Source organism: Peromyscus eremicus, chromosome 8a (genome assembly GCF_949786415.1).
Source record: "Peromyscus eremicus chromosome 8a, PerEre_H2_v1, whole genome shotgun sequence".
Taxonomy (NCBI): Eukaryota; Metazoa; Chordata; class Mammalia; order Rodentia; family Cricetidae; genus Peromyscus; species Peromyscus eremicus.
Genome location: NC_081423.1, coordinates 15,902,062 through 15,927,799, shown reverse-complemented (window position 1 = coordinate 15,927,799; position 25,738 = coordinate 15,902,062). Strand labels below are relative to the sequence as shown.

The 25,738-nt window shown below is 48.5% G+C and overlaps 1 protein-coding gene and 1 long non-coding RNA gene across 2 annotated transcripts in view; both read right to left on the bottom strand.

Moving 5' to 3' along the window:
- Positions 1 to 617: 617 nt before the first annotated feature.
- On the bottom strand, positions 618 to 4,647 carry LOC131915902 (uncharacterized). The gene is made up of 4 exons (XR_009380466.1): positions 4,399 to 4,647; positions 2,863 to 3,036; positions 1,841 to 1,981; positions 618 to 921 (listed from the first exon to the last, which is right to left on the bottom strand). It is a non-coding gene; the product is annotated as an uncharacterized LOC131915902 (long non-coding RNA).
- Positions 4,648 to 10,895: 6,248 nt separating this feature from the next.
- Positions 10,896 to 25,738, bottom strand: part of Ergic1 (endoplasmic reticulum-golgi intermediate compartment 1) — a 104,598-nt gene continuing 89,755 nt past the window's right edge. The window contains exon 10 of the mRNA XM_059270238.1: positions 10,896 to 12,778. Within this exon, the coding sequence (XP_059126221.1) occupies positions 12,671 to 12,778 (108 nt within the window). The 3' untranslated portion in view covers positions 10,896 to 12,670. The remainder of the gene's footprint in view (positions 12,779 to 25,738) is intronic.

Genomic DNA, 25,738 nt, shown 5'->3' with positions numbered 1-25,738 from the left:
GACAAACAAACTCAGAGTCAAATCTCAGCACAGGTTGCTAGTTCCCGAGTTAGCTCCAGTGGAGGAACATTTCAATTAGAAAACATTCTAGGCCTTGGAAAAGGGAGCCTGGGCAAGGAGCTGCAAGAGACCTGGTTCATCTGGTTAAGAAGGAATCTAGGAGCTGAGTGGTGGTGGTGCACAGCTTTAATCCCAGCACTCAGGAGGCAGAGGCAGGCGGATCTCTGTGAGTCTGAGGCCGGCCTGGTCTACAGAGCGAGTTCCAGGGCAGCCAAGGATTACACAGAGAAACCCTGTCTTGAAAAACCAAAGGGGGGTGGTGGGGAGAAGGGATCTGGGGAATAGCAGTGAGGAAGCTTGAGGACCATCTATCAGGCCTGGTGTGCAGGGGAACAGCAGTGCGAGCCCAGTGGGCTCTGAGAGTGCCAGTTGGTATCCTGATACCAATCAGACAACCCCCTGCCTCAGAAACCAGAGCCCTGCCCTTCTCCCTCAACAGGCACAAAGAGCAAGGCCTACCACTGCTACTGCGCTGATCCACCTATAAACATCTGAGAGACTGACAGGGGTGGATGAGAAGGCTTTCATTTATAAAATAATGCAAATGCCACTTGACATTAGAAAACAGCTCCAATTTTTATTCATAAATTATCAAAACTGCAGAAGGAGATTTACAAGAGTGACAGGTCAGTAGCAAATCAGGTGGACAATGAAACACATCAGACACACTTTGAAAAGTTTGAAGCAGACACCAGACAGGCCTCTGTAGTCAGCCCTGGCTGCCTGCCAGCCGGTTTCACCCCTGTATCCTCAGTGAGCTCCCTGCACTGGCCCTTCTCTTTCCCAAGTTGCCGAGACTTGGCTTTGCATTCAAGAATTTTTTTCCCTGTCTTTGTCTGGTTCCAGCCTGGTGATAACCACCTGTTAAGAGACAAAACAGAGGATTTTTTTTTGTTTTTTTGTTTTTTTTTTTTTGAGCTGAGGATCGAACCCAGGGCCTTGCACTTGCTAGGCAAGAGCTCTACCACTGGGCTAAATCCCCAACCCCAAAACAGAGTTTTAATGGAAGGAATTTATAATCTCCATAACCCCTGACAGTAGAGCCTCCCTTAGGTTCCTCCTGCCAGCCAACCTCAGGACCTCAGATTCCCACAAGACCATCTATGCAGTTCAGTCATATGTTGGTTATGGCTGAAAATTGTTCTTACATCCCTGGCTGGCAATACACACTGCTTAGAAAAAATCTGGATTCTCACCAGCTCCTGGGTAATAATGCAGGAACTATGGAGATAGGACCCTAACTAACCACTCGGGTTTATGGATCTGAAACTCAGAGAAGAAAACTCCTCCAGCCCTGTAAAATCAGAGCTCAAAGGTGAACAGCACATCTTACCTGGGTGAGAATGTCCAGGAAGAGAGCTTTGCCCTTTTCTCTCAGGACTTTTTCTAATGGACAAGTGATGCTCAGAATGCCTGAGCCCTCTTGCCACCAGCTTGGGGATGCATCATGAAAAAGGGCAACAAAGAAGAGCCAGTGGTTCTCAACCTCCCTAATGCTGTGACCCTTTAATACTGTTCCTCATGTTGTGGTGACTCCCAACCATAAGATTATTTTCATTGCTACTTCATAACTGTAATTTTAGTACTGTTATGAGTCATAATGTAAATATCTGATATGCAGGCTATCTGCTTTAGGACCCTGTTGCGACCCACAGGTTGAGAACCAGTGCTCTAGACTCTTGTTGAGGCCACTAAGCCTGCCTGGTCTACCTCTAGGCCTCAACCACTCCCACCTACATAGACAGTCCGGACAGGCCAACGCTCAGCCAGGGAAGCCTACCTTGCTGGGGTGGATGCTCACGTAGACAGTTGTGCTGTTAGTCGTCTCATGCTGTCCCTGCTTGATGTAGCTGACAGACTGAGTTCTGTACACTCGGACTGTCTTGCTGACCTGCTGACCTTTGTAGTGTCCTCAAACCACCTAGGACAGCACAGCACATGGAGGAAGCTGTCAGGAACACATGGGCTAAACATACAAACTTCTGAACAAAAACAGACTTGGCAGTCAGAGCTGGCTATTTTGTGCTATATAATTGTCTTATGGTTGGCTGTGTAGAGATTCTTCACCTTTATTTATTTACTTAAGGAAGAAGAAAAATCTTCCTCAGCCAGGGATAGTCATTACAGAAGTAGTCTTGAGATTAACAAATATAGGGCAGGCAAGATGGCTCACCAAGTAAAGACCACTGCCACCAAGCCTGAGGGCATGAGTTCGATCACTGGGTCCCACACAGTAGAGAGAACTCCCACAAGTGGTCCTTTGACCTCCACAAGTGCACTGTGACACATAACATGAATAAATAAATAAATAAATAAACGTTTTCAAAAGTAGGAGAATATAGAAGACAGAAGCCAGGGTTTTGCACATTAGGCAAGTTCTACCACCAAGCCACATTCTAGCTTTCAACACCTGACAGAAAATGGTGTCAAGAAAATTTTATAGCTGGTCGGTGGTGGTGGTGGTGGTGGTGGTGGTGGCGGCGGCGGCGACAGCGGCAGCAGAAGCAGCAGCAGCAGCAGCGCATGCATGCCTTTAATCCCACCATTTGGGAGGTAGAGGCAGGAGGATCTCTGAATTCGAGGCCAGCCTGGTCTACAGAGCGAGTTCCAGGACAGCCAGGTCTACACAGAGAAACCCTCGAAAAACAAAAAGAAAAGAAAAGAAAATTTCCAAAGCCTATCATGCAACCATTTGAAACCTTCAATTTTAAAGCTATATTGTGGGCCTGGGGATGCAAGAGCACTTGCCTAGAGTGTACAAGGCCCTGGGTTCAAACCTAGCACCACAAACACAAAACTAACCCGTGGCCGGGAGTGGAGTCAGTGGCGGAGGACGGGCTTAGTGTGCACAGGCCTGGTACAGCATACATAGGTCTAGCACAGTAGCACCTGCCTGTAATTCCAGCACTCAGGAATCAAGGTCATCCTCCACTCCATGCTCTGTATCATTTAACTTGAGTTTCAGTTTCTTCATGTCTAAAAGAAAACACAATTCACACCTCATACGTACTTTTAAAAACTCGTTATCCTACCTATCCTACTCATCTAGTTCATGATTGTTTTCCTAGTCAACAAGTATTAACTGAGCCCTGCTGGGAGCCAGGCTCTGGACCAAGAGACCTGGCAACAAGCAGGACAGCTCTCTGGTACATGGAAAGTGTGAGGGGCAATAAGCAGCTCCCAAGTAAATACGCAAATGTCATCGCTGGTCAGGAAAGGAGACAGGAGAAGTGATACAAACGGCTTTTGTCACAAGAGGATGACGGGTGCTGGGATTACAGGGAGATGACCCTACTCCGCGAGGACTGCGAGGGTCACTAAGGAAAATCACAAGACATCTGGTGAGATATGTCACTCACTGACATACAGAAGCTGAGAGGAAAATCAGATTTTAGAAGCAGTGGGAGTGTTAGGATCAAGACCCTCTAGGGGTCTGAGCTTGTGTCCCAGTAGCAGAATGCTTGCCTAGCAGCTTTAAGGCCCCTGGTTTGCTCTCTACCACCACAATTAACCAACAACAACAAACCCCAGCCTTAGCTAAATAGTGACATCCTGTCTCAGATTAATTTCAAAAAGTGGGGAGTTGCTATCACAGAACACACACTGAAAGCTTGGAGAGAATACTAAACAGGAGGAATGTTAGACCAGGCGCAGGCCTTGATGAACTCCAGGAGTTAGGTAGGGATCAGAGGGGGAAAAACTAGAAGAGGAGTCTGGGAAGTTGCAAGCCACTGCAAGCATGAACTCAACTATGGTGGTGCCATCTATTAATAAATGTGGCCACTGTACTGAGCCACAGAGGTGCTCTCAGCTCAAAGCAGATTTTATAAGGCTGCAGGGGTGAGACTGGAGGCCATCCACAAGTGAATGGGAGCACAGTTGTAGGCAACTTTTTTGGGGAGGGGGGGACCACACAAGTCTCACCATGTAGTCCAGGCTTCCTCAGTCCTGTTCAGAGCTAATGTTCAGAACAACGAATGCCTGCTAAGTGCATAGTACTCCTTCCAGCAACCAATCTAATCTCCAATTTTATCCCCCACAGTCCTGTTACACCCTAAGCTCCAGTCCCTGGGAACACATGGTCTTTGATAGTTTTGCACCTCTGACTTGCTGCTACCATCTCATTTTCCCTGTCGCACCTAGGATCGTTACGTGGGCTAAATTGAGAAAGCAGATGTTTGCAGTCTCGGCATATTATTACTGTTATCGAGGAACTGAATGCACTGAAGTGCTCTTGCTGAGGTCTTGGGGTACGTGACTTCTCCGGGATTTCATGCTAAGAGAGTAACTGAGCCATATGCCCCTGGGTAACTAGAACCCGAGGACTCCTGGATGTACCTGGATCTCATCGTCCTTGCGGGCGGGCACGGAGCGGACGTTGTACTTCTGTTGCAGTTCCTTGGACAGCCGGGAAGACATGGTCTTCCGGAGCACGTGAGAGGGGACATTGAAGTGGCTTATGCTGCGGTCCGAGGTCACCAAGAGGTGGAACTTCCCGGAGATCGCCTGTTAAGAGCACAGGACGTAGGAAAGAGCCAGGTATCTATCCAAAAAGGGGTCGTGGGAAAACCACTCTCTCGCCAGTTCCGGCTCCGGTGCAGTGCGCGCAGGGCCGGATATAACGTTTCCCCGCGGCGCAGTCGTAGAAGATATGCGAGTCTCCGCTTCCTGCTGCAGGAAAGCGGGACAGCGCCCCCTGCGGCTGGAGTCGGGTCGGGCAGGGAAGCAGGCTGGAACCCCTAAGTCTTAGGGCCTGAGAGGTGGGAACGCTTTGTAGGGCCTGCAACAGGAACTCATCGCTGCTTCTCTGGCTTCAGTTTCCGGTTTTGTACTGGGGACCGAATCCAGGTTTTTAGGACCTTTTCTAGCCTGGCCTGGTGTCTCATTCCTGTCATTCCAGTACTGGAGAGGAGGAGCCCAGGGGATCAAAAGTTCAAAGCTAGCCTAGACTATATGAGACCCTCTCTCAAAAACAAACCAAACAGTCAGGACCTGTTCTTTTGGGTAGACAGACAGGCATTAGCCGACTCGGAGGCCACTGAGGATGGGCTTTCCCTTCAGATCAGCTGGGCCCGCCATATCTCGTTCCCTTCGTAACACACTAATTTTAAGGAAGGGAAGCACCACAAATTGCCCCTCCTTGAGGTTTGCCCGCTAAAATGCCGGCCTTGCTTGCCATGACAGTCCTTCACCCCCTCTCTCCCATACCCCACAAGCTGCTTTCAGGCCTCCACTGCCCAGCCTGTCTATATTCTTGGACTCTTTCTTGGATTCTTCTTTTTCCTCCTGATAGCAGTCGAGATTTACAGCTTGCCTGCCCGGTTAGTTTCTCTAAAATTCCCATGAGATGGTTCTCAAAACTTCATTCTGAGTCCATATTTTTAAAAAAATTATTTTTTATCAGTAAGACTAAAATCCACTCCCTATTTCCCAATAACACTTCTGTCACTGAGCCATATGCAGTCCCAATTCCTTTAGTTTCTCACCATTCTCAAACACTCCACCCTCACCCCCATTGCCCTCAACAAAGGAGTCTGTAGAAGTTATTCATTAAGTGGCGCTGTTTACCATGCGAGAGAAGCCACAAGGCACAACAAAACCCACTGTAAGACTTTATTAAGGGAAGAGAATAGAAAAGATGCGCATAGGCCTATGGAATGAGCATGGAGGAAAAGAGAGAAGGAATAGGTGGATCCCGCTTTCATAGGTCCTGCTCCCCCCCCCCCACATGTGCATATGGGCTTACAGGAGTGGCTAGGAATTCTAACAGAAGTCACATGGGTATGTACTGCACAGTTGTTCTCAGCATCCTGGTTACAGCACCTCCGTCCACGGATATTCAAGCCCATTCCATCATAATGCTTGATATAACCCATGCATGTCCTCCTGCAACTTAATCGTGTCTAGATACAACATCTAGTACAATGTAAAGGCTATATGAATTCTTATACTGTATTGCTTAGGAAATGAAAAGAAAAATCTGTACATGTTCAATACAGATGAACAATTTTTTTTTGTCTAAATATTTTCTGCCTGTGTCTGGTTCAATTTGTGTGAACTCTGCCCATGTGGCAGACTGATTGTACATTGTCCACATTCTTTAAACACCATGACACACCATTCAAAAGCCATCTGACTGGCTTCTTCAGAATTACTAAGCTCAAAATGCGCAATTTTGGGCCCTACTACAATTCTATAAAAACACATGGTGGGGGCTGGAGAGGTTAAGAGCACTGGCTGCTCTTCCAGAGGTCCTGAGTTCAATTCCCAGCACCAACATAGATGGCTCACAACCATCTACAGTGGGATCTGACGCCCTCTTCTGGCCTGCAGGCATACACGTAGAGCCACTCATACATAAAAAATATAAATAAATTAAAAAAAAATTTTTAAATCACATGATGGGCTGGGCGGTGGTGGCGCACACCTTTAATCCCAACACTTGAGAGGCAGAGGCAGGTGGATCTCTGTGAGTTCGAGGTCAGCCTTGTTACAGAGAGAGTTCCAGGACAGCCAGGGCTACACAGAGAAAACCTGTCTCAAAAAACAAAACAAAACAAACACACAAAAAGCCCACATGGTGGAAGGTCAGAGTTATATCTGAATTGATTTAAATTAAACTAGAATTTAATTTGTTGGTGCTGGGGATTGAGTCCAGTAACTCAACACATTAAACACATACTCTACACTGACTTACACTCCCTGTCCCTCAAATCTGAACTTTTAAAAAAGCATTCTCTCACCTTCCAAAGGTTTTGAGGAGTAGCAATGTTGTTGTTTTGTTTGTTTTTACACACACACACACACACACACACACACACACACACACACACGTTTATTTAGAACTTGGATCATAAAGTCATAGCTGGTCCCAAGTGTGTCTTTCGTGCTGGATCTGGGAACTGCCTGCTTTATAGTCTTAATTTTCTGATCTGTAGAACGAGAATGCGAGAATTCAATGTGTTTCCTCGAGTGTTCAGAACAGTGCCTGGCACAAAGCAGGTATCAGTCTTCCTAAAAAGAGCAGATGTGTGGGGCTCCCTCAAAATAATCCAAAGACAGCCTTTGCATTTGCTCTAATCTCACATTTAGACTTTTCATCCTGGGGACTGGCGCTCTAATACTGAGCTGCATCTTTGTCGTCTAACACTTAGCTCTATAGAGCTCACAAGAGTCCTAAAATTAATCTCAATGATGTAAACTGTCAGCTTTCTGTGTGATGAAAACATGTGCAATGCAACACACTGGCGAGAGTGTGAAGTGTGCTTCCTTTACTTTTTTAACTGCTTGAGAGAGCTTTGGGAAAGATCCAGCTCACCATCGTGAGAGTCCGTGGTCGCCGCCCCCCCCACCCCACCCCCACCCCCGCCCACCTCCGAGTCCTAGACCGGCCCCTCCCCGGCCAAGTAACGAGCTTGGCTCCACCTCTGTTGGAAGATTGCTGGTAGCGCGGGCGCCACCTGCAGGTTCGTCAGATTAAGACACGCTGCTCATCCTCTGAGCATGAAGTCTTAGCCCTGGCTGTGCCATAGCCTGAGAAGGAAGCACCTGCCCTGTGAACGCCCCTCCCTGAGCACTGTAGCGGTGAGGAGGGAGGGAAAAGGCTTCCAGCTTCCGCTGTTTTCGAGTTAGAAGACCGAAGAAGCTTATTCTGTGTAAAGTATTATTCATTCATCATCTCTAGCCCTCCCATTCATCCATTCACTGTACATTTGCTGAACACCTACTTTATGCCAGATGCTGGCTATGAGGTTGCAATGTTCACTTAACAGATGGAGACTCTTGAGATGCAGAAAGAATGTCTTGCCCGATGCCGAAAGCCTCCTTCAGGCTGATCTGTGCACATTCCTAGCTTATTAGAGTTGGTTATGGGAGTCCAACACGGGTATTACTGGACCTTTGGCTATTGCAGGGTCCTGTTCAGGACTTCATTCCAGAGGCCCCTGCAATCAGTGTTGGAGATTTTTGGAGAAAGGCTCCACTTTGGCAAAGTATGCTACTGCAGTTAGAGATGCAGAGACCATAGTGACTTCAATGCCATCCATTGCCACTGTGTCTGGGTTACAAGGGTTTGGGAAAGGGTCATCAGTGACCTCAAATGAGTACTGTGATTAACGGTGTGTGCCACCATGCCCAGTGTCTGTCAGTCACTTTCAATGAAAACACAGGGGCAGGTGCCAGCATGACTGTGCCCAGAAAGCGTCGGAGGTCGTCTTCATAGCAATCATGGAAGTTAGTCCATTCATTCACTCACTGGCTCCTTTGTTCACTCTTCTGCACATTGAAGTCTTTCCCCACACATTTCTTCAAATGTTCATTCACTTATTGATTTATTTGGCACCTACATGAAGCCATGTACACAGCATGATGGGAGATTGCGGAGCACTTTAACTGTTATATTCTCAGTCTCTCACAGGTTGATATAAAGCAGTGGTTCTCAACCTGTGGGTCATGACCCCTTTGGCAAATTTCTCTCTCTCAAAAATATTTACAGAGCCAGGCGGTGGTGGCACATGCCTGTAATCCCAGCACTTGGGAGGCAGAGCCAGGCAGATCTCTGTGAGTTCAAGGCTAGCCTGGTGTACAAAGTGAGATCCAGGACAGGCACCAAAGCTACACAGAGAAACCCTGTCTCAAAAAAAAAAATAAATTAATTAATTAATTAAAAACAAAAAACAAAAAACAAAATAAATAAATAAAAAATAAAAATAAAATAAATTTTAAAAATTTACATTATGATTCCTAACAGTAGAAAAATTACAGTTAAGAAGTAGCAATGAAAATAACTTCATGGTTGGGGTCAGCACAATTTGAGGAACTGTATTACAGGGTCGCAGCATTAGGAAAGTAGAGAATCACTGCTTTAATGGGAAAAAAAGAGAAACACAGCAGCCTCTCCCGCTCCGATCCTCCTCCTCCATTTCCGGCTTTCCCTTTTGACACAGCTCTGATGATCTTGGGGCTGAGGTGGACCCCCGTGTTTCTTCATAACCCTGGACTCAGGCAGGTCTGAGTTGGAATTCCAACTGGACCACCTGCTAGCTGCGTGACTGGGATGCAATTACGCCTGCTTCTTCCTGGCATGCTGAGAATGCCCAATCCTCCCAATGATGGGTTAGAATAAAATGCATGACCTCATCAGCAAAGCACTGGCAGGAAACAGCTGTGGGGAGGACAAGGGTCTTCAGAGAATGTTCTTTTACAAATGTCCCCCTCACATTTGCACACTACCATATATGTCTTCAGATAATGAACCTTCTAGAAGTACACACCGGGCTTCTTTGTTGTTTTGGTGCTGAGGGAGTAAGCCTAGGGCTTCTAACACTGAGCTACACCTCCAGCCCCAAAACCAGTTTTAAAATAATGTAAATTTTATTTATTATTATGTGTGTGTGCGAGGGTGGGGTGGGTATCATGTGCCATGGCATGCATGTAGAAGCCAAAGGACAAACTGTGAAGACTGTTCTCTCCTTCTATCTTTACATGTTTTCTGGGATTGAACGCAGGTCATCAGGTACCTACTGAGCTAGCTTGCTGGCTCTTAAAATATTTTTTTCAATTACATTTACTTGTGTGTGGATACACTCATCCATGATGTCCTGTGATACATGAGGAAGCTGATTCTCCTTCCATCGTGTAGGTCATCGGGCTTGGCAGGAAGCTCCTTTACCTTCTGAGCCATACCCCCATCCTTAAAGTTTTTTCTTAAAAAGGGATTCAAAACTCTAATGGCCTGCCATTGTTTCTAGCAAATAAGAATACCTTACTGTGATACGAAGGAATAAAACCTAACTGCCCCTTCTTATTCTGAGCCCCAACACCTTACTGTGACATGAAAGAATAAAACCTAATTGACCCTCCTTATTCTGAGCCCCATTGCTACATTTCACTTCTTCCCAGGCTTCTGCTGTGATGTGCCACGCACTGCCCAAGCACTTGAATTTTCCCCCTTGTGATGCATCTCCACCACGGCCTATGATTCAGCTCTCTATGGGTCTACTCTGCATCCCTCATCTACATTTGGGTAGAGATCATCAAAAAGGAGAAATCATAAGAATAGCAACTTATCCCTCAATGTTGCATGTCAGCTTCAGAAACCTCTGCCAATCTATTAATCCTGTAGCCAGGAGTCCATGAAGGAAGACAGTCCACTTGGTGTTCTGCTTCCCAGACATGGGGCACCCCTAGGTGGGTCTCCCAAAATTTCTGGTAACACTAGTGCTTGAGAAAGAACAGGAAATGACTCGTGTTTTTATCACTTTAGCAAAACTAGGGGCCTTACGGGTGAGTGGACTGCCAGTTTGCATGGTCTGCATCACCTGTGGGCCCTCAGTAACATCAAAATCCCTTCTTCCCAGGATGATCCCTTCCTAAGATGCCCAGAGTTAAAAAGCTCTCTTTCTAGAAGCTTCCATAACCCTCTACAGACACAATCTAGTTGGGATAAAGCCAACTAGAATATTGAAGGTCAATGGTTTGTAACTGTTCTGTATCCTGCAAGATTCTCTTGGTACTCAACAGATCTTTTCTTCAGCATTTTCTTCTTCTTTTTCTCCTCCTCTTCTTCTTTTTATTTGTTTATTTATTTTTATTTTATTTTATTTTTTTTTGAGACAGGGTTTCTCTATACAGTCATGGCTATCCTGGAACTTGTTCTGTAGACCAGGCTGGCCTTGAACTCAGAGATCCACCTGCCTCTGCCTCCCCAGTGCTGGGAACACTGCCTGTTTGTCTTTAGCATTTTAAACCTTTGTCCTGTAGAATTCAATTTTACTCTCAGTCCCACCCTAGCTTCTCAGCCATCCACCCACAACCCAGGCAGAGCCACAGCAATATTTCTGAAAAGCAGCCTTTTAATAATCTATTTGAACCCAGTGAGTGGGAAAGAATCAAAACATATGTCCCTCTGAGAATACCTTTACAAGAATAACAGGCCAGAGGCGTCTCTTCCATGGGAAACCGACATCCCCTGTGTCCTCACGAAAGTGGGATTTCAACTCATATGCATGCCACATATTTTCCCGCCCGTCCCACCCTGCCCCACCCTCCACAGGTGACAGATTTACACACCAAAGGGACTGGTTTCTGTAACTGGGGAACAGAATATTTAAAAAAAGAAAAGAAATCCATCCAAGTGGCCAGATACCAGAAATAAATCAGGGGCGGTTTACATACACAACAACAGTCAACTCATATAAAAAGGGAACTTTTTCAAATTGGAATTCAGAGGCAAAAATTACAAACAGCAGAGAATCCAGCTACCCATAAGAGATTACTTTAGAAAAACAAAACAAAACTTCCTACTGGAGGCTCCCTTCATTACAAAAGTATGCAAACTCTCTTAGAAATGCAGCCCAGGCACGCGGCTCTCTCTGGACATGAGAGCAGAGCTAAAATTCTCCACATGGAATTCATGCCTGGACCACTGCCCCTCCCTTTAGGACAAAAAGAGGAGGATGAGAGGGTAACAGGGAAGGGATCCACCTCAGGGGGAAGTGGAAGAGACACTGGAGCCCCCCAGGTGCTGGGAACGAATTGGTGTGTGCTCAGCTAATAGGGGATCTCAATGGCAAGTGGGTCCCAAATGCTGGGCACCCTTGGGAGCCTACAAGGTAGAGGTGCAAAGAGAAGAAGCTGGTCTGCTTCGTTCCCCCAGCTAAGGCCTTGGGACCAAAGGTGGATGTCGAGACAAGATCAGTGGTGGTTTGCAGGGAAGGCTGCTTCTGGATTGGACAGACGTGCACAGACTGTGTGCCTTATGTGGTCCTCCAAGGATAACCTTCCAGTCACATGGCCCTAACCCTTGGCACTGCAGAATGTAACGGTGTACGTCGGGGGAACTTCGCAGTGGGAACCAGCCCCGTCACCAAGAAATGCTATTGCCACATAGCACAGCGGCTGAGGCACATTGGTGGGGATTCAGAAGAGCAAAGACATGTGAGGAAGGGGCACCCGTGAGCTGCCTCAGGACTGGTGGGCAAATCCGAGTCTCCACCATTCTGCCAAACAATTGGGCATCTGCTTTCTAGAAGGCCGGGGTGGAGCAAGGGCTAATCCCTGGGCTCTAGGTTGGGCATGAAGCCATGAGGCAGAAGCAAGTTCCAGCTATAGTACCGTGTCTAGGGACTTGCCTGCCAAGTACCATTCCAGGTTGAAAGTGCCAGGCAGCAGTACCTTTGGGCAACCTGGTCCGAAGGCTGAGAGCTCAGGTTGGCTGCTAGGGGAGGAACTGAGCTGTTAGTGTGTCCAAACAGTGGGGCTTAAAAGATTGTCGAAACCTGGCTGAGAGCTGCCCTGTGAGGACTCTGGGCTATTCCCTACCGGACAGAAGACTACAGCCTCCCCACGAGGGGTCACCAGCATCCCTGGAGCGCCTCTCCATGCCTCACTCTGGTCTTGGGGCTCTGTAGGGAAAGGAACACCAAGACTCCAGGCAGTGTAAATTTATCTAAAACACGGGGAAAGAGGTAGCTGCGGAACCCTGTGCCACCCATCACCACCACCCCCCTCCTCCCACACACACACTGGGCCAAAGAAGGCAGAAGGAGACAGGGCGCTGGAGGTGGACTAGCAGGGTCCCCGGTCCTCAGTCGCTGGGCTGGGCAGGATGTCAGTGAATTTTGCCTAGCTGGATCTTCTTCCACGCTTCGGAGGCTGTGAAGATGCAGGAGTCCAGGATGCCAGCGACAGTGAAGGTCCCACCAATGATGGCACAGATCTGCAAGAGGGGAGAGAAGGGAGGGTGTCAGAGATCAGGGCTGAAGAGGCACCAGGCTGGCCCTCTCCTGCATCACAAGAGGGTGAGCTCCCTCATGAGGACACATTGCCCATGATGCCCATTTTGTTTGCCATCTTGTCACCAACAGTATTTAGGGCTCAAAGAAAACCACTTATCACCTGCATCGGTTCCTTTAGTTTCCAGATGAACTCTCTGAATGAGGAAGGGATTTATTAGCCCATTTTACAGATGAGGAAAGTGAGCCTTGCCTGGGTCACTTCCCAAAGTTCACCAAGTAAACACCTGTGATTTGAACTCGGGTCTGTCTTGACCTTGGTGCCTGTAGTATTAACCTCTACCCTAGGTTTCTCAACTACAAATGATCCTATTTTCAGATAAATGCTGGAGGGTCTAAAATGTGATGCCTCTAACCCCAGGCCTTATAACACGCAGGTCACCTGGGACTGGAATCTGGGTCTGACAGATCCACAGTGTCTGCCTGTGACTGACTAGGAAATATGGCCAGAATGCTTAGGATTGGAAACACTCCTACTCTTTGGAGCTGGCCTTCCTTGGGCAGCCAGGACGTAAGCAAACAAACTCCAAACAGCAAGGTCACAACCACAGAAAGTACCACCAAAGAGGCTTCTAGTGGCATTCCTGACATTTGAGTCCAGACAATTCTTCATCCTAGCAGGTTGTCCCATGCACTGGCGGGTGTCCGTGCTGTACGCTTCCTCCTATTGTCACCAAACATTGCTCAATGTCGCCTGGAGGTGAAAATTACCATTGCTGAGGATGGCTGTAGGAGGATCAATGTGGCTGTCCATCTATCAGAACGCTCCGCAGCCACAGCACAGACCACAGAGACTCTCCAGGTGAACCGTAGGATGTTAGTGCCTTTTTTAAGCCCACGGCAAGCTAAGGAGCCAAAGCTCAGAGGTCTAAATCACTCAGGTGGTGCCACAGCAATTGGCTGAACTGGGGTTCAAAATGTTAGAGCTTGTGCTATTTATTTACTCACTTTTGTTTTGAGACAGGGACTCATGTAGCCCAGGCTAACTCATATAGCTGAGGATGACCTTGAACTTCTGATTCTCCTGTCTCTGTCTCCCAAGTGCTGGTGTTACAGGTATGTACCACCACCACCACCACCACCACCAGACTGAGTCTTTGTTCCTAACTTGACAGATTCCTGCTTCTTCAGCAAGAAATGCCCCCAGCTAAATGAATAGCATACAGCCTTTGATTTATGTTGGGGCACAAAGGTCCTTTGCTCACTAAATACTAGGGAATCAGGAATGTTAAACACACAGAGGCCTCTTCTCATTGGAGGAGAAAAAATACCTGTTTCCCATCCAGAAGGCTGGGAGTGGATATTGTTAATGACCTGGTGACCTTTTTGCTATCAGTGGCTGCAGACCTCATCCACCTTTTGCTATAGAGGGAGACCTCACTCAAATCCCATAGAACGCTTATCCCAGGCTCTTCTCCCTCCCTAGACTGTTGCACTGGAAAGGGAATGATTGCTGCCTGGAAAACTTTTCCTCAGATTGTACTGTTTTAAATATGGTGACAATGAACCTCCCGGCAGCAGACTCCCCGAAGTCTGATCCAGGCTGATGAGGTCAGTCTGCACTGGGTTTTCACTCTCGTCTCTTTTTAGCTTTGGTCCCCTCAGATTTGGATCGTTTGACTTAGGATTGTCCAACGTCACGTGACTGTGGTGCAAAGGCTTGTCCACAACCACTTTTCTCACCCTCAGTACACTGTCCAGTAAACTGAAGGACACATTTCACGGTAAAACAGACCTCCTGCGAGGTGACTTTGGCCCACTATAGGTGTGATGGCTATTCTTGGTTGTCAACTTGACTGCATCTGGAACTGATTAAAAGCCCAAGCGGCTGGGTACACCTGCAAGGGATTTTTTTTCCTAATTAAATAATTTGAAGTGGGAAGACCCCATTTAATCTGGATCTTTTGAGGTGGGAAGATTACCCTTCATCTAGAACACATCTTCTGCTGGAAGTCTAAATAAAGGACAAGAAAGAAGGAAATGCTCTTTGCCTGCTTGCTCTCACTCTTGCTGGCAAGTCCATTCTTTCACTGGCATTAACATCCACTTCTTTAGGCAGGATTCCAGCATATACTGAAGACCAGCTAAGACACCCAGCCTTGTGGACTGAACAACTACTGGACTCTTGGACTTGCTGTAGGTAGCAGCCATTGTTGGCCTAGCTCAGTGGTTCTCAACCTTTCCAGTTCTGTGACCCTTTAATACAGTTCCTCATTAAAACACAGTTCCTACACCACCTCAGTGGTGACCCCAATCATAAAATTATTTTGTTGCTACTCCATAACTGTAGTTTTGCTACTGTCATGAACTGTAATGTAAATATATATGTAGGATATCTTCTGATATGCATCCCCAAAAGGGGTTGTGACCCACAGATTGAGAACCACTGCTCTAGCTGGACCATAGCCTGTAGGCCATTCTAATATATATAAAAAAATATAAATCCTGCTGGGCGATGGTGGCACACACTTTTAATCCCAGCACTTGGGAGGCAGAGCCAGGCAGATCTCTGTGAGTTTGAGGTCAGCCTGGTCTACAGAGCGAGATCCAGGACAGGCACCAAAACTACACAGAGAAACCCTGTCTCGAAAAACAAAAACAAAATTATAAATCCCATATATATGGGATTTATGTATATATATATATATTCATTTTATTAGTTCTGTTCCTCTAGAGAACCCTAATAGGCTAATGTAAGTGGGCTAAGCCATGGTATTGGGTAGGTAAGCTGCATTCAATCTATATATTTTAAAAGATCTTTTTGTGTATGTATAATGTGTATGTGTGCATTCATATGTGTGAGTGTGGGCACACATGTGCCACCCAACTCATGCGAAGGTCAGAGGTCAACCTTGGGTGTCAGTTCTTTTGTTTGAGACAGCATCTGGGCCCAAGAACTTCCAGTGGTTCTCCTGGCTCTGCTTCCCATTTCAACACAGGAGGTTTACAGATGTGTGTTACTGAGCCCAGCTTTGCACGGGTTTCAGGGATTCGAACTCAGGGTCTCTCATTTGCAAGGCAATCACTTTACCTACTGGGCCATCTCTGAAGTACACACACACACACACACACACACACACACACACACACACACACACAAGACAGGGTCTCTCTACATAGCTCTGGCTGTCCTGGAACTCACTATATGGACCAGGCTGGCCTCAAATTCACAGAAATCCCCCTGCTTCTGCTTCTCTGTTAAGATTAAAGGCATGAGCCACCATGCCCAGCCCCCTAAGTATAATTTTGATTTTGCTATTTACAGCTTATGATGAAAATATGGAAGGCAAGCCCAACATACACGGAGGAGCATCTGTTCTAACAAGTTGTCAAAACTCCATTTGCAACTTAACCTGACTTAGGCTTTACATATACACACACACACACACATACATAGCTATACATATAATTTATTTAGTTATTTTTTTTGAGACATGGTTTCTCTGCATAGCCCTGGCTCTCCTGGAACTCAGTATGTAGACTAAGCTGGCTTCAAACTCACAGAGATCTGCCTGCTTCTGCCTCCCAGGTGCTGGGATTAAAGGCACACACGCTTTTTAATGTTGATTACTATTCTTACACTAAAGCACAGCTCTGGATTTGCATCTGTGGACAGACACCCATTGAAATGTAACTGTCACAGGACTCTGGGTGGCAGTGGTGCACTCATGGACCATTTGATGCTAAGGGGTGGGAAGCCAGAATTCTGCCAGTGAGGGCGAGAGAAGGGCATTAGCACATTGGCATTTATCTTTTATACGGTGTTTTCCTGAGACGGCTAAGCAGAGGTGTGCGAGGTTTAAGACAGAGCAGGTCTGTGTGGATGGCCTGTAAAGAGAGCGGCTGGCATTCCAGTAATAACAGCCCGAGAAACCCGAGCAGCCCCCCAGGGAGCTGAGAGGATGGGGACGCTGGGAGGATTATGATGAAGTGTTTTAAACAGGCCAGGCCTCTCCCCACCAGCCTCAGTGCATGACGCAGGGGCACTTTTCAGGGAAGATGACGGCAGGGGAGCTGGTTTATTTCGGTAGAGTGGATCAGATGATGGCAGATTTTATACCACAAAATGCTTTTAGAGCTTGGAGCGGAGGGTAGGAAAATGTGACTTAAGTGCAATGGAGCAAAAAATAAAAAATAACCCCTCCATCTGCCTTCATCCACACATAACTTGAAGCCTGAATTCCTATGACTCACACACACCTGGCACCCGTCTGAGATCTTCTTTCATTGGGCTGGCCCAGGGAAGAGGGAGGGAGACATATGCACCGAGGCCCACCAGAAGATACAGCCTTTGGGGAAACTGAGGGAGTATGCAGGCTAAGCAACAGGCCCAATCACAGGATAAGTTACTGTCAGCTTGAAGGCTAAGGGGGATGCTGCCGTGAGCGTCCGTGTATCTGCTGATGTCACTCAACCCACACATACATTACAATGTCTACTGAAGGGGGTGGATTTTGGTGGACTGCAAGAAAGGAATTCTGATACATTCTGGGGGGCTTCTCTAGAGTTAAGATTCTAATAGCCCACCCTTGCTTTCATTCCAGTGATCCCTCATTCTCAGGGGATACATTATAAGACCCGCAGAGGTGCCTGGAACCAGATAGTTTCAAACTCAATACTTAATGTACACTTAAAAAAAAAAAAAAAAACACGCTGGGTGGTGGTGGTGGCGGCGGCGTTGGTGGCGGCGCACGCCTTTAATCCCAGCACTTGGGAGGCAGAGGCAGGCGGATCTCTGTGAGTTCGAGGCCAGTCTGGGCTACCAAGTGAGTTCCAGGAAAGGCGCAAAGCTACACAGAGAAACCCTGTCTCGAAAAACCAAAAAAAAAAAAAAACAAAAAAAAAAAAAACAAAAAAAACCAGTACCTACTAATTTTTTAACTTAAAAATTAGGCACAATAAAAGACTAATGATAATAAAATAAGAATACTATATTTAGTAATATTATTTAATATCTTCGAACGACTTGTTTCTGAAAAATTCCTTTGAGTATTTTCCCATCGTGGCTATGAAACAAGCCATAAGGACACTGTAGTAGCCCATCTCCACCCTCAGTACCTGCTAGAATGAGGTGGATTAGGGTTACAGGGACAACCAGGAGGCTTGAAGCATGGAGTGTCCTGGAGCTGACATACAAAGGGACATGGCAGCCACCAGCACCAGGGTGATACCATTCTGGGACTCACCGGGGAAACTGTCAATTATGGTCATCCCTTGTCCTGAAAAGGTCAGGGCTCTTACATGGGAAATGAAGCCACCAGCTGTATGAGGGTGTGATGGCCCTTCAAGGTGAGTTCCACAAGAGGGTGGCAGGAATACAGCCCTCACCACTGACATGTCTTGAGCAGTATGGGAAAAACAAATGGACCAGTTGTGAGATGAAGCTAGAGGTGATGAAGGAAAGATGCTAAGAATGACCTGAACAGAGGGCAGGGCACTGGACACTCAGCATCACTCCGATCTGCAGGGAGGAGCCCAAGTGAATAAATGTGTAGATAAAGCAGACGGTACCATAGACACTAAGCTCCCAGCCTGTTGCTGGCAGCCTCTCTGGGAGTGCAGAGGTGAGGTGGGGAGGCATGTATCTCCTCACTGCAAGTGACCACGGCAGGCAGGAGGTGAGGACTGGGGCCTTCGCTGCTTGGAAAGCAGAGAGGACCCATCCTTGGGGCTTGGGCAGTGGCTGTCATGGAAGTGTCTTTCTGGGTCTCAGCTTTTCCATCTTTAAGACCAGAAAAGCAGTCTCGTCCAATTGACAGTCACTCTGCAGAGAACACCTCTAGAGTACCTGGAATTCCCGAGTACCTGGAATTACGTGTTCAGTAAATGACACCTAATCTCATCTCTCAGTCTCCAGCCTTGTTGCTAAATGTGGCAATCTCTATACTTGAGACCCATTTTAGTCAGAAAAAAAGAGTAAAATACTACCAATTATTTATTTATTTTTAATTCATGTGTGTTAGTGTTTTGCCTGCATGTATATCTGTGTGAAGGTGTCGGATCCCTTGGAACTGGAGTTACAGACAGTTGTAAGCTGCCATGTGGCTGCTGGGAACTGAACCCTGGTCCTCTGGAAGAGCAGAAAGTGCTCTTAATCGCTGAGCCATCTCTCCAGACCCCCAATTATTTTTTGAGGCTTCCTGTCCCAATTCCTTCTCTTCCTGGCACTTTCAGAGGAAGACGAGTCAATCATGGAAGAACAGGACGGCAAGGTTCTCTGAAGACCCTGCAGCTGCCCAAGGCTCATGTTGGCCATGGGGCCCGGTAGTCAGCCCTGACCTTAACAGAGGTGGCTGATGCCCAGGAGGGAATGGCTTAGGGCCGTGTCTAGGAGCATTCATGATGAAGAGCCTCCCTCTGGGCCAGGCTCCTTGGGTCAGATCCCCTTCACTTCCCTAGTCAGGGGGCCCCTGGTGTCTGGCCTGTGTCAACCCTATCGCTTGCTCTCTTATGGCCAAGGGAGAGAAGACAGAAGTCACTGGTACAGACCAGGTGTTCAAGACGCATTTGCTAAATAAGTAGACAGCGAGTGAACACAAGGATGAACAAGGAGTAGCTGAATGGGCTTGATCGAGCAAAGGAACGACAGGCCCCTTGTTCCGCTCTGAGCAGGTGTCAGGGAGCTGGTGCGAAGGTGGGTGGAGAGGTGGAGGCTCGTGAAGTGGGGACAGGCAACAACCTCACCCACCCCATTGTGACTCCTTCAATCTCTGAGCCTGGGCAGTGCAGCCTGGGGCTGCGAGGTACTCAGTTGCTGAGGCCACCCTGGCCTTGAAGTCTGTAGAGCCAGGCTTAGGTCTTCCTGTTGCTGTGGCTGGCTGTCTGCCTCCGAGTGTTTATGCCTCAGTTTCTTTGCTTTAAAAAACTGGAAGACTACTTCTTAAGACTAGTGTGTCATGGAACGAGCACCTGTGAGGCATGCACCCCCCCCCCCCCAATGCCAATGACCTTGGCCCTTGCCTCCACCAGGCCTCAGGACAGAGGGACAACTAGGGTGAGGGGGCCTCCCTGTTTCGGGGGGTGGTTAGGGAGGAGAGCTGCTAAGCCAGGAAGGGACATGATGGCCAGTACCTGCCTCCCTACCCTGGTCAGCAGCCCCAGCCCCAGAAACACGAGCAGGACAACAACTCACTCACCTAGGCCCCAGTGTGTCCAAGAGAAGCAGTTGTGAGTTAGACATCGCCAACAGCACTCCCCCTTTCTGACCCAACCCCCTCCTTCCCAGACCCTACGGCTCCCCAACCTTCCGTGGGAACCAGAACGAAGCCAGCTTACTTGAATATTTCACTTTGCCATTAATTTTTAAATTACATTTACTTATATACACAGGGTCAGGTGCCCACATGGAGGTCAGAAGACAATTTGCAGGAGTCAGTTCTCTCCATCTACCATGTGGGGTCAAACTCAGCCTTGTCCCAGGTGCCTTTACACGCTGAGCTGACATTCCATCAAGTCTAGTTTATTGTTTTTCTTTTTTGCATTACTTGGGCCTCGAGCATGCCTGGCAAGTGTTCTGTCCTGGAGTTCACACCCTAGCATAACTTCAAAAGAAGATGTATTTCTTTACATTTTAACTCTGGCTTTCAATTCCTCATGCTATGGAAGGCCTGGGCTAGACAGTTGAATTCTTGTTCCACCAGGACTACCATCTTCCTGCCCCTCCTGGGCCTATGTTTACTGCTCAGTGGCTTGCTGTGAAAAAGTCTGCACCACCGCCACTCGGGAGGGAAGGAAAGGAAGCGCCGGGCAAACATTCCTGGGTGGAAGCCAGCTCTGTGATTTTGGCCAAGAAGGTCAGTTTAATTCTCTGGGCCTCAGTTTCTCTCACCTACGATTGGGGTGGCTATGAGGCCTCTGTGACCACAAATGCCAGGAACTGCTCATCTTTCCTCATCCAGGCGGTGCGGTTTCAAAGCTTGTGGAAAAGGCACAGTCAGAGGAAATAAATAATGAACCAAGTCTCATCATATGCTGCCGGAGGCAGACAGGCTGGAGCCGCAGATGAGAACACCCAAGTCGCAGAGGCGGGGGGGGGGGGGGGGCATCAGGAAGGGAAGCTGACGATGGGGCTCCGGAGAGTTTGGGGATGGGAGGAAGGGAGGGACAGTGATCTCCACTCAGCATGTCATGTCTTCTGGACCTCCTACTCTCAGCCCCTAACTCAAGGAAAGGTCTGAGGGAAAGTGTGCTTAACTGAAAACTCTCCTTCCCACCCTACCCCAAAGTTCCCCCTTGGTTGAGCACCTCTGTCCTGCCCTGGGACAGTGCTGTCTTCTGCCTTCTCATTCAGTTCCTGTGACTGTGCCACAGAAGAGAAGGCTCGTCCAAGGTCGCACAGGAACCGAGAACGTGGGTGTGGGGGGCTCCAGGTGTTTCTCTGTCTTGTCCCTACCCCTCAGTGCGTCTCCTCATTTATGGAGAACTGGTAAGCCTACCCTACGGCACTCGCTTTCTCCGTTCTCCTGCAGAGATCTGCACAGCAAATATCCTGGAATCGGGGTATTCGAAAGCCCTGCTTGCAGAGGTTGGGAAGTTAGAAGCGATGCATCACTGGGACTAAACCTCCTTGGACCATGGTGCCCAGTCCTTTCCTTTTCTATCCCTTTCATCCCACAGGGCCCACCTAGGAGATAGTATGAGAAGCTCCACCTCATTCAGCACACAGCTGTCTGCAAGACCTCACTTCACTCTGTTGCCCCAGATGGATCTGATCCCAAGGCTTCTGTACATTCCAGCCCTGAATCACGGATTCTGGGCTGTGTTCTAGCCGGCACATCGCAGTGGTGGCGGCGGAGGGGAATGAGGCGGGCACACGCCTGTGGCTCTTGGTTCAGTGGAGAGGAGGAGGCAGAGGAGAGAATCCAGGCCATCCACAGGAGGCTGCGAAGCTGCCCCCTGCCCAAGTGGCAAAGTCCACATAACCTTAGAGGAGTATAAAACTGTGTGTGTGTGTGTGTGTGTGTGTGTGTGTGTGTGTGTGTGTGTTGCATGTCTATATATGCCAGAGGTCCACTCCAGGTGCCATTTACTTTGGTTTTGGAGACAGGGTTTATCCCTGGTTTGGAACTTGCCAAGCAAGCTAAGCTGGCTGGCCAGTGAACTATGGGATTACAAGTGCACACCACCATGCCCCAGCTTTTTTTTTTTTTATATGGATTCTAGGAAGGAACACAGGTCTTCATACTTGCACGACACAACCCTTTTCCAACTAAGCTAAAGCCTCAGACAAAACCAACCAACCAAACAACTCCCACCCCACCCGCCCCCAAAACAAAACAAAACCCAGTGCTAGGGATCAAACACCCAGCTGCCAGCACACTAAGCATGCGCTCCACCACTGACTACGCCCAGTCCTTCTAGTCAGTTTGAAGTTTATCTCCAATCAACTCTTCGTGCTTCCTCACATCTTGCCATGAAGGGCAGGCAGAAACCAAAGAGACACAGGTCCAGGCCGGGGACCTTGCAAACTGTTAGCCCTGCAGCCTCGGGTGGACACCTGGTTTCTTTTTATGGCTGTGCACATGCTTACACGGTGGTGATGTCAGTTTACCTTCCGCTGTAGTATCTCAGTGCCAGGGTAACAGCCACTGTCCGACAACACCAGTGTCCTATGCCAAGGGCTTTGTGCCTTCTAGGGCCTCTGCTGCTCTAACACCCTTGTTCGGCAGGGAGAGGATGTTACCAAGGAAGGCCTGGGGGTCGAGTCCCAGTTTCATCATTCACTAGCTGTATGGTCTTGGGGGAGTTCCTTTGCCTCTCCAAGCCCTGGTTGAATTCATATCTAAAACAGAAGTAGTAGAACCTCTGCTGAGGTCCCTGGAAGGGTTCAGGGGATAATTATAAAATTGCCTATAGTAGGTGCTGAGTAAAGGCAGCCACCATCACTTCTGTGGGCAGCTGTCCTTCACACATCTGTGAACACCCGAGGCCAGGCCTATACTGGATGCTGGGACACCACGGATGCTGGGAGTCACGGCACCTGGAGGCTATAATTGGACCTGACAACTGGGAAGTGCAATCTAAAGCATGGGACATTATATTCCTGGTAAGGAAAGTGTGTGGGGGCAATGGAAAGAACATGGGTGGGTGGGGCTTACTCCAGCCAAACTCCCTCATCCTGAGACCCCTAAGTGTCTTTTCAGTTGAAAGGGCTGCATGATAATGTTCAATGGGAGCACACCATCAGTATCTGGTACTTTCTGGTGGGCAAGAATAGTCAGTCATGACAAGCCCAATATGGCACTTAATGGCTTCTGGGTATTCCTTCTCCCAAAATAAATCATGCATAGATAGAGATTTGACACCTCAAGTCATTCAATCTGTCACCACAGCCCACTTAAATCTCAAAAGAAGGGTTTTAGCAAACTGCAGGGGACAGAGATGGAAGGGTGGGGGGAGATATAGGCATGTACATATGGCCAAATGCAACGCTTCTTTTTGTGTAAGAATGTTCTGGTAGAACAAGAGGGGTAGGTTTGATAGAGGTACTGTGAGGATCCAGAGAGGGGAGCCTTGGGCAGCCTGGTACTGGATACTGCAGGGCATGCTCCCTGAAGACCTGACCCGGGGGAGAACCCAGAATCAACCAGGTGCCAGGTATGTGAAAACGCTTCTTTTGGAAGCTCTGCCCCTCACCCCAGCCCAGCCCCAGCTGCTCCGCTCCTCTGAAGCCATCACATGACATCTTAGCCTAAGCCCTTCCTCAGCAGCCCCCGCGCGGAGGGGCTATTTGCAGAGGACATCCACTTGGAGGTTAGAGCTGCGCACACAAGTGTGTGCTTGGAAAAGGAGAGGATGAGAAGCCCATGGCAGGTGTCTCCACTCGGCTGCAGCCCCACCCACCCTCCGCAGGCTCCAGGGTCTTTGTGTGGCATGTCTGAGTGCCAGCATCACCCTCACATCTGCTGCCCCATGACAAAGGGCTTTGAAGCTCCATAATGACGCCATCTGCCGGGAGCCAGCTGGCTTAGGAGCTGACCCTTCAGTTGCCATGGCAACCAAGATGGCAGCCTTGGGCCCTCAGAAAACAAACCAAGCTAGTGTCCGGAGGTTCCAGGGAGCAGTGTGGTTGGCAAGCCTGAGGATTCATGGGGTCTTACCCCAGCAGAGGTGGACCCGACCAAGATGGCTGACAAGCTGAGGGGCTGAAGGGAGAAGAACAAGGGGAGGAGTCATGTTGGGTTATGAAGATCGTTGTTCCTGTGGCTTTGTGGAAACTCCAGTTCTTGGAATGTCAATGGTTCTTTTTGACTGAACAGGGAGTCTATCCCAAGGAGAGAGCTGCTTGGCCTTCAAAAGGCCACTGGACTGATGTCTTTGCACACACAAGGCCCTTTCCAAGCCAGCCTTCTCCCCTTCATGCCAGGACCTTGCTGAACAGGGGTGAGGGCCTCCTCTCTGCCACTGTGGAACCCAGGAGCAGGGCTCTCATGGCACAGCACTGGGTTTTGACATGAATGTTCCACACCACTGGGAGGCTCCTGGAGGGCCAGGCTCACTCAGGCCTGGTATGGCAAAATCTAGCAAACAGTAAGGGAGTAGCCAAGGCCGCTTCATCTCTCAGCCACTTGCCAAGGGATTTTTGATGCTCAGGGGCTCAGCTGCTTCCCATGAACAAATGGGAACTGGGGGTTGGGGACCATGGAGGGACCTTCTCGGCCTAGCAGCGCAGTGTGTCAATGGCACCATCGGCAGCAGAGCCTCCAGGGCCTCTGAGGAGCAGGCCACACCTGCCTGGAAGCACGGAGGACTTCTGCTTCTATCTAAGTGTCTGGCTTATTCTGGGTATGCAGTGGGACCAGACTGGGACAGGTCAACACCCACATGCACTTAGCATGTGCTCGCCTGCGGCATCTTGGGTAAAAGCATTTGTTCACAAACCCCTTGACTCGGAGGAGACAAGTTTTATAACTCTCCTCCCATATGTGGGTCCCTAGTTTTACCTCCTCTCCATCTTTGTGGTGAGTGGCAGACTTTGAATATCACCGGGCAGGTAGGACTGGACGGCTCTTACCATCTTGAGTCTCATTTTTTTCAAGTTCAAGTGAAAGGAGCAGGGTTCACTGGTCCGCTTGGGGCAGAGTGGTCCTTAGCCCTGGCCTAGCTCCTCTGGCCACTTGCTGCTGGGGAGGTCTTTCTATATGGACGTTGATGACCGTTCCTCCGCACACATGTGGCAAGCCCTTTCCAGCTTGCGTGTGGTGCTTCAGCTCTAGGTAGGAGCTATAGGAGCTGTTTGTTCAAGGGAAGCTTTGGATTCCTGTGCGCTCACAGAACAGCAAAAAGCTGTTCTGAGGCTTTGTTCTGAGGCTTATCCAAGCCCCAGGCTTGTGACACACGCTGTATCCAGCTGCTCTTTTTATCTGCAGAGTTTTCCCTTCCTTCCATGATGCTCTCTGAGCCTCAGAGGCCCGGGAGGTAGCAAGAACAAAGACCATTATTCTTATGTTGCTCGTTAGAAGCAATGGCCTTGCCACAGATACCTCACTGACCATGTGCCTTGCAGCGCCCACTGGCCCTCTCCCAGTAACTAGCCTTGATTTTCCTCTTGAGGAATGCCATCCCTCACAACCTTTGTTTCCAGAGAGGGCAAGAGACCTAGCCCAGGGCAAGCAGAGAATTCTGTTCTCTAAGCAAGGACAGAAGGACATCATGGGACCTCAGCTGAGACAAGAAGAGCTTGGTCCTTTCCAGGGTTTGGCATGGAGTTACTGAGATCTAGAGAGCTTCTGTTGGTAAATTCTGTCCGAGAACAAAGCCAGGATAGAGAGAGATGTAAAGACTGAAAGATGGAGGGAGATACTTCTCACCAAGTACGTGACTAGATACAGCCAGGCCTAAAGCCGCCGACACACCACTCAGGCCAGCTGCATAGATCCTGTCTG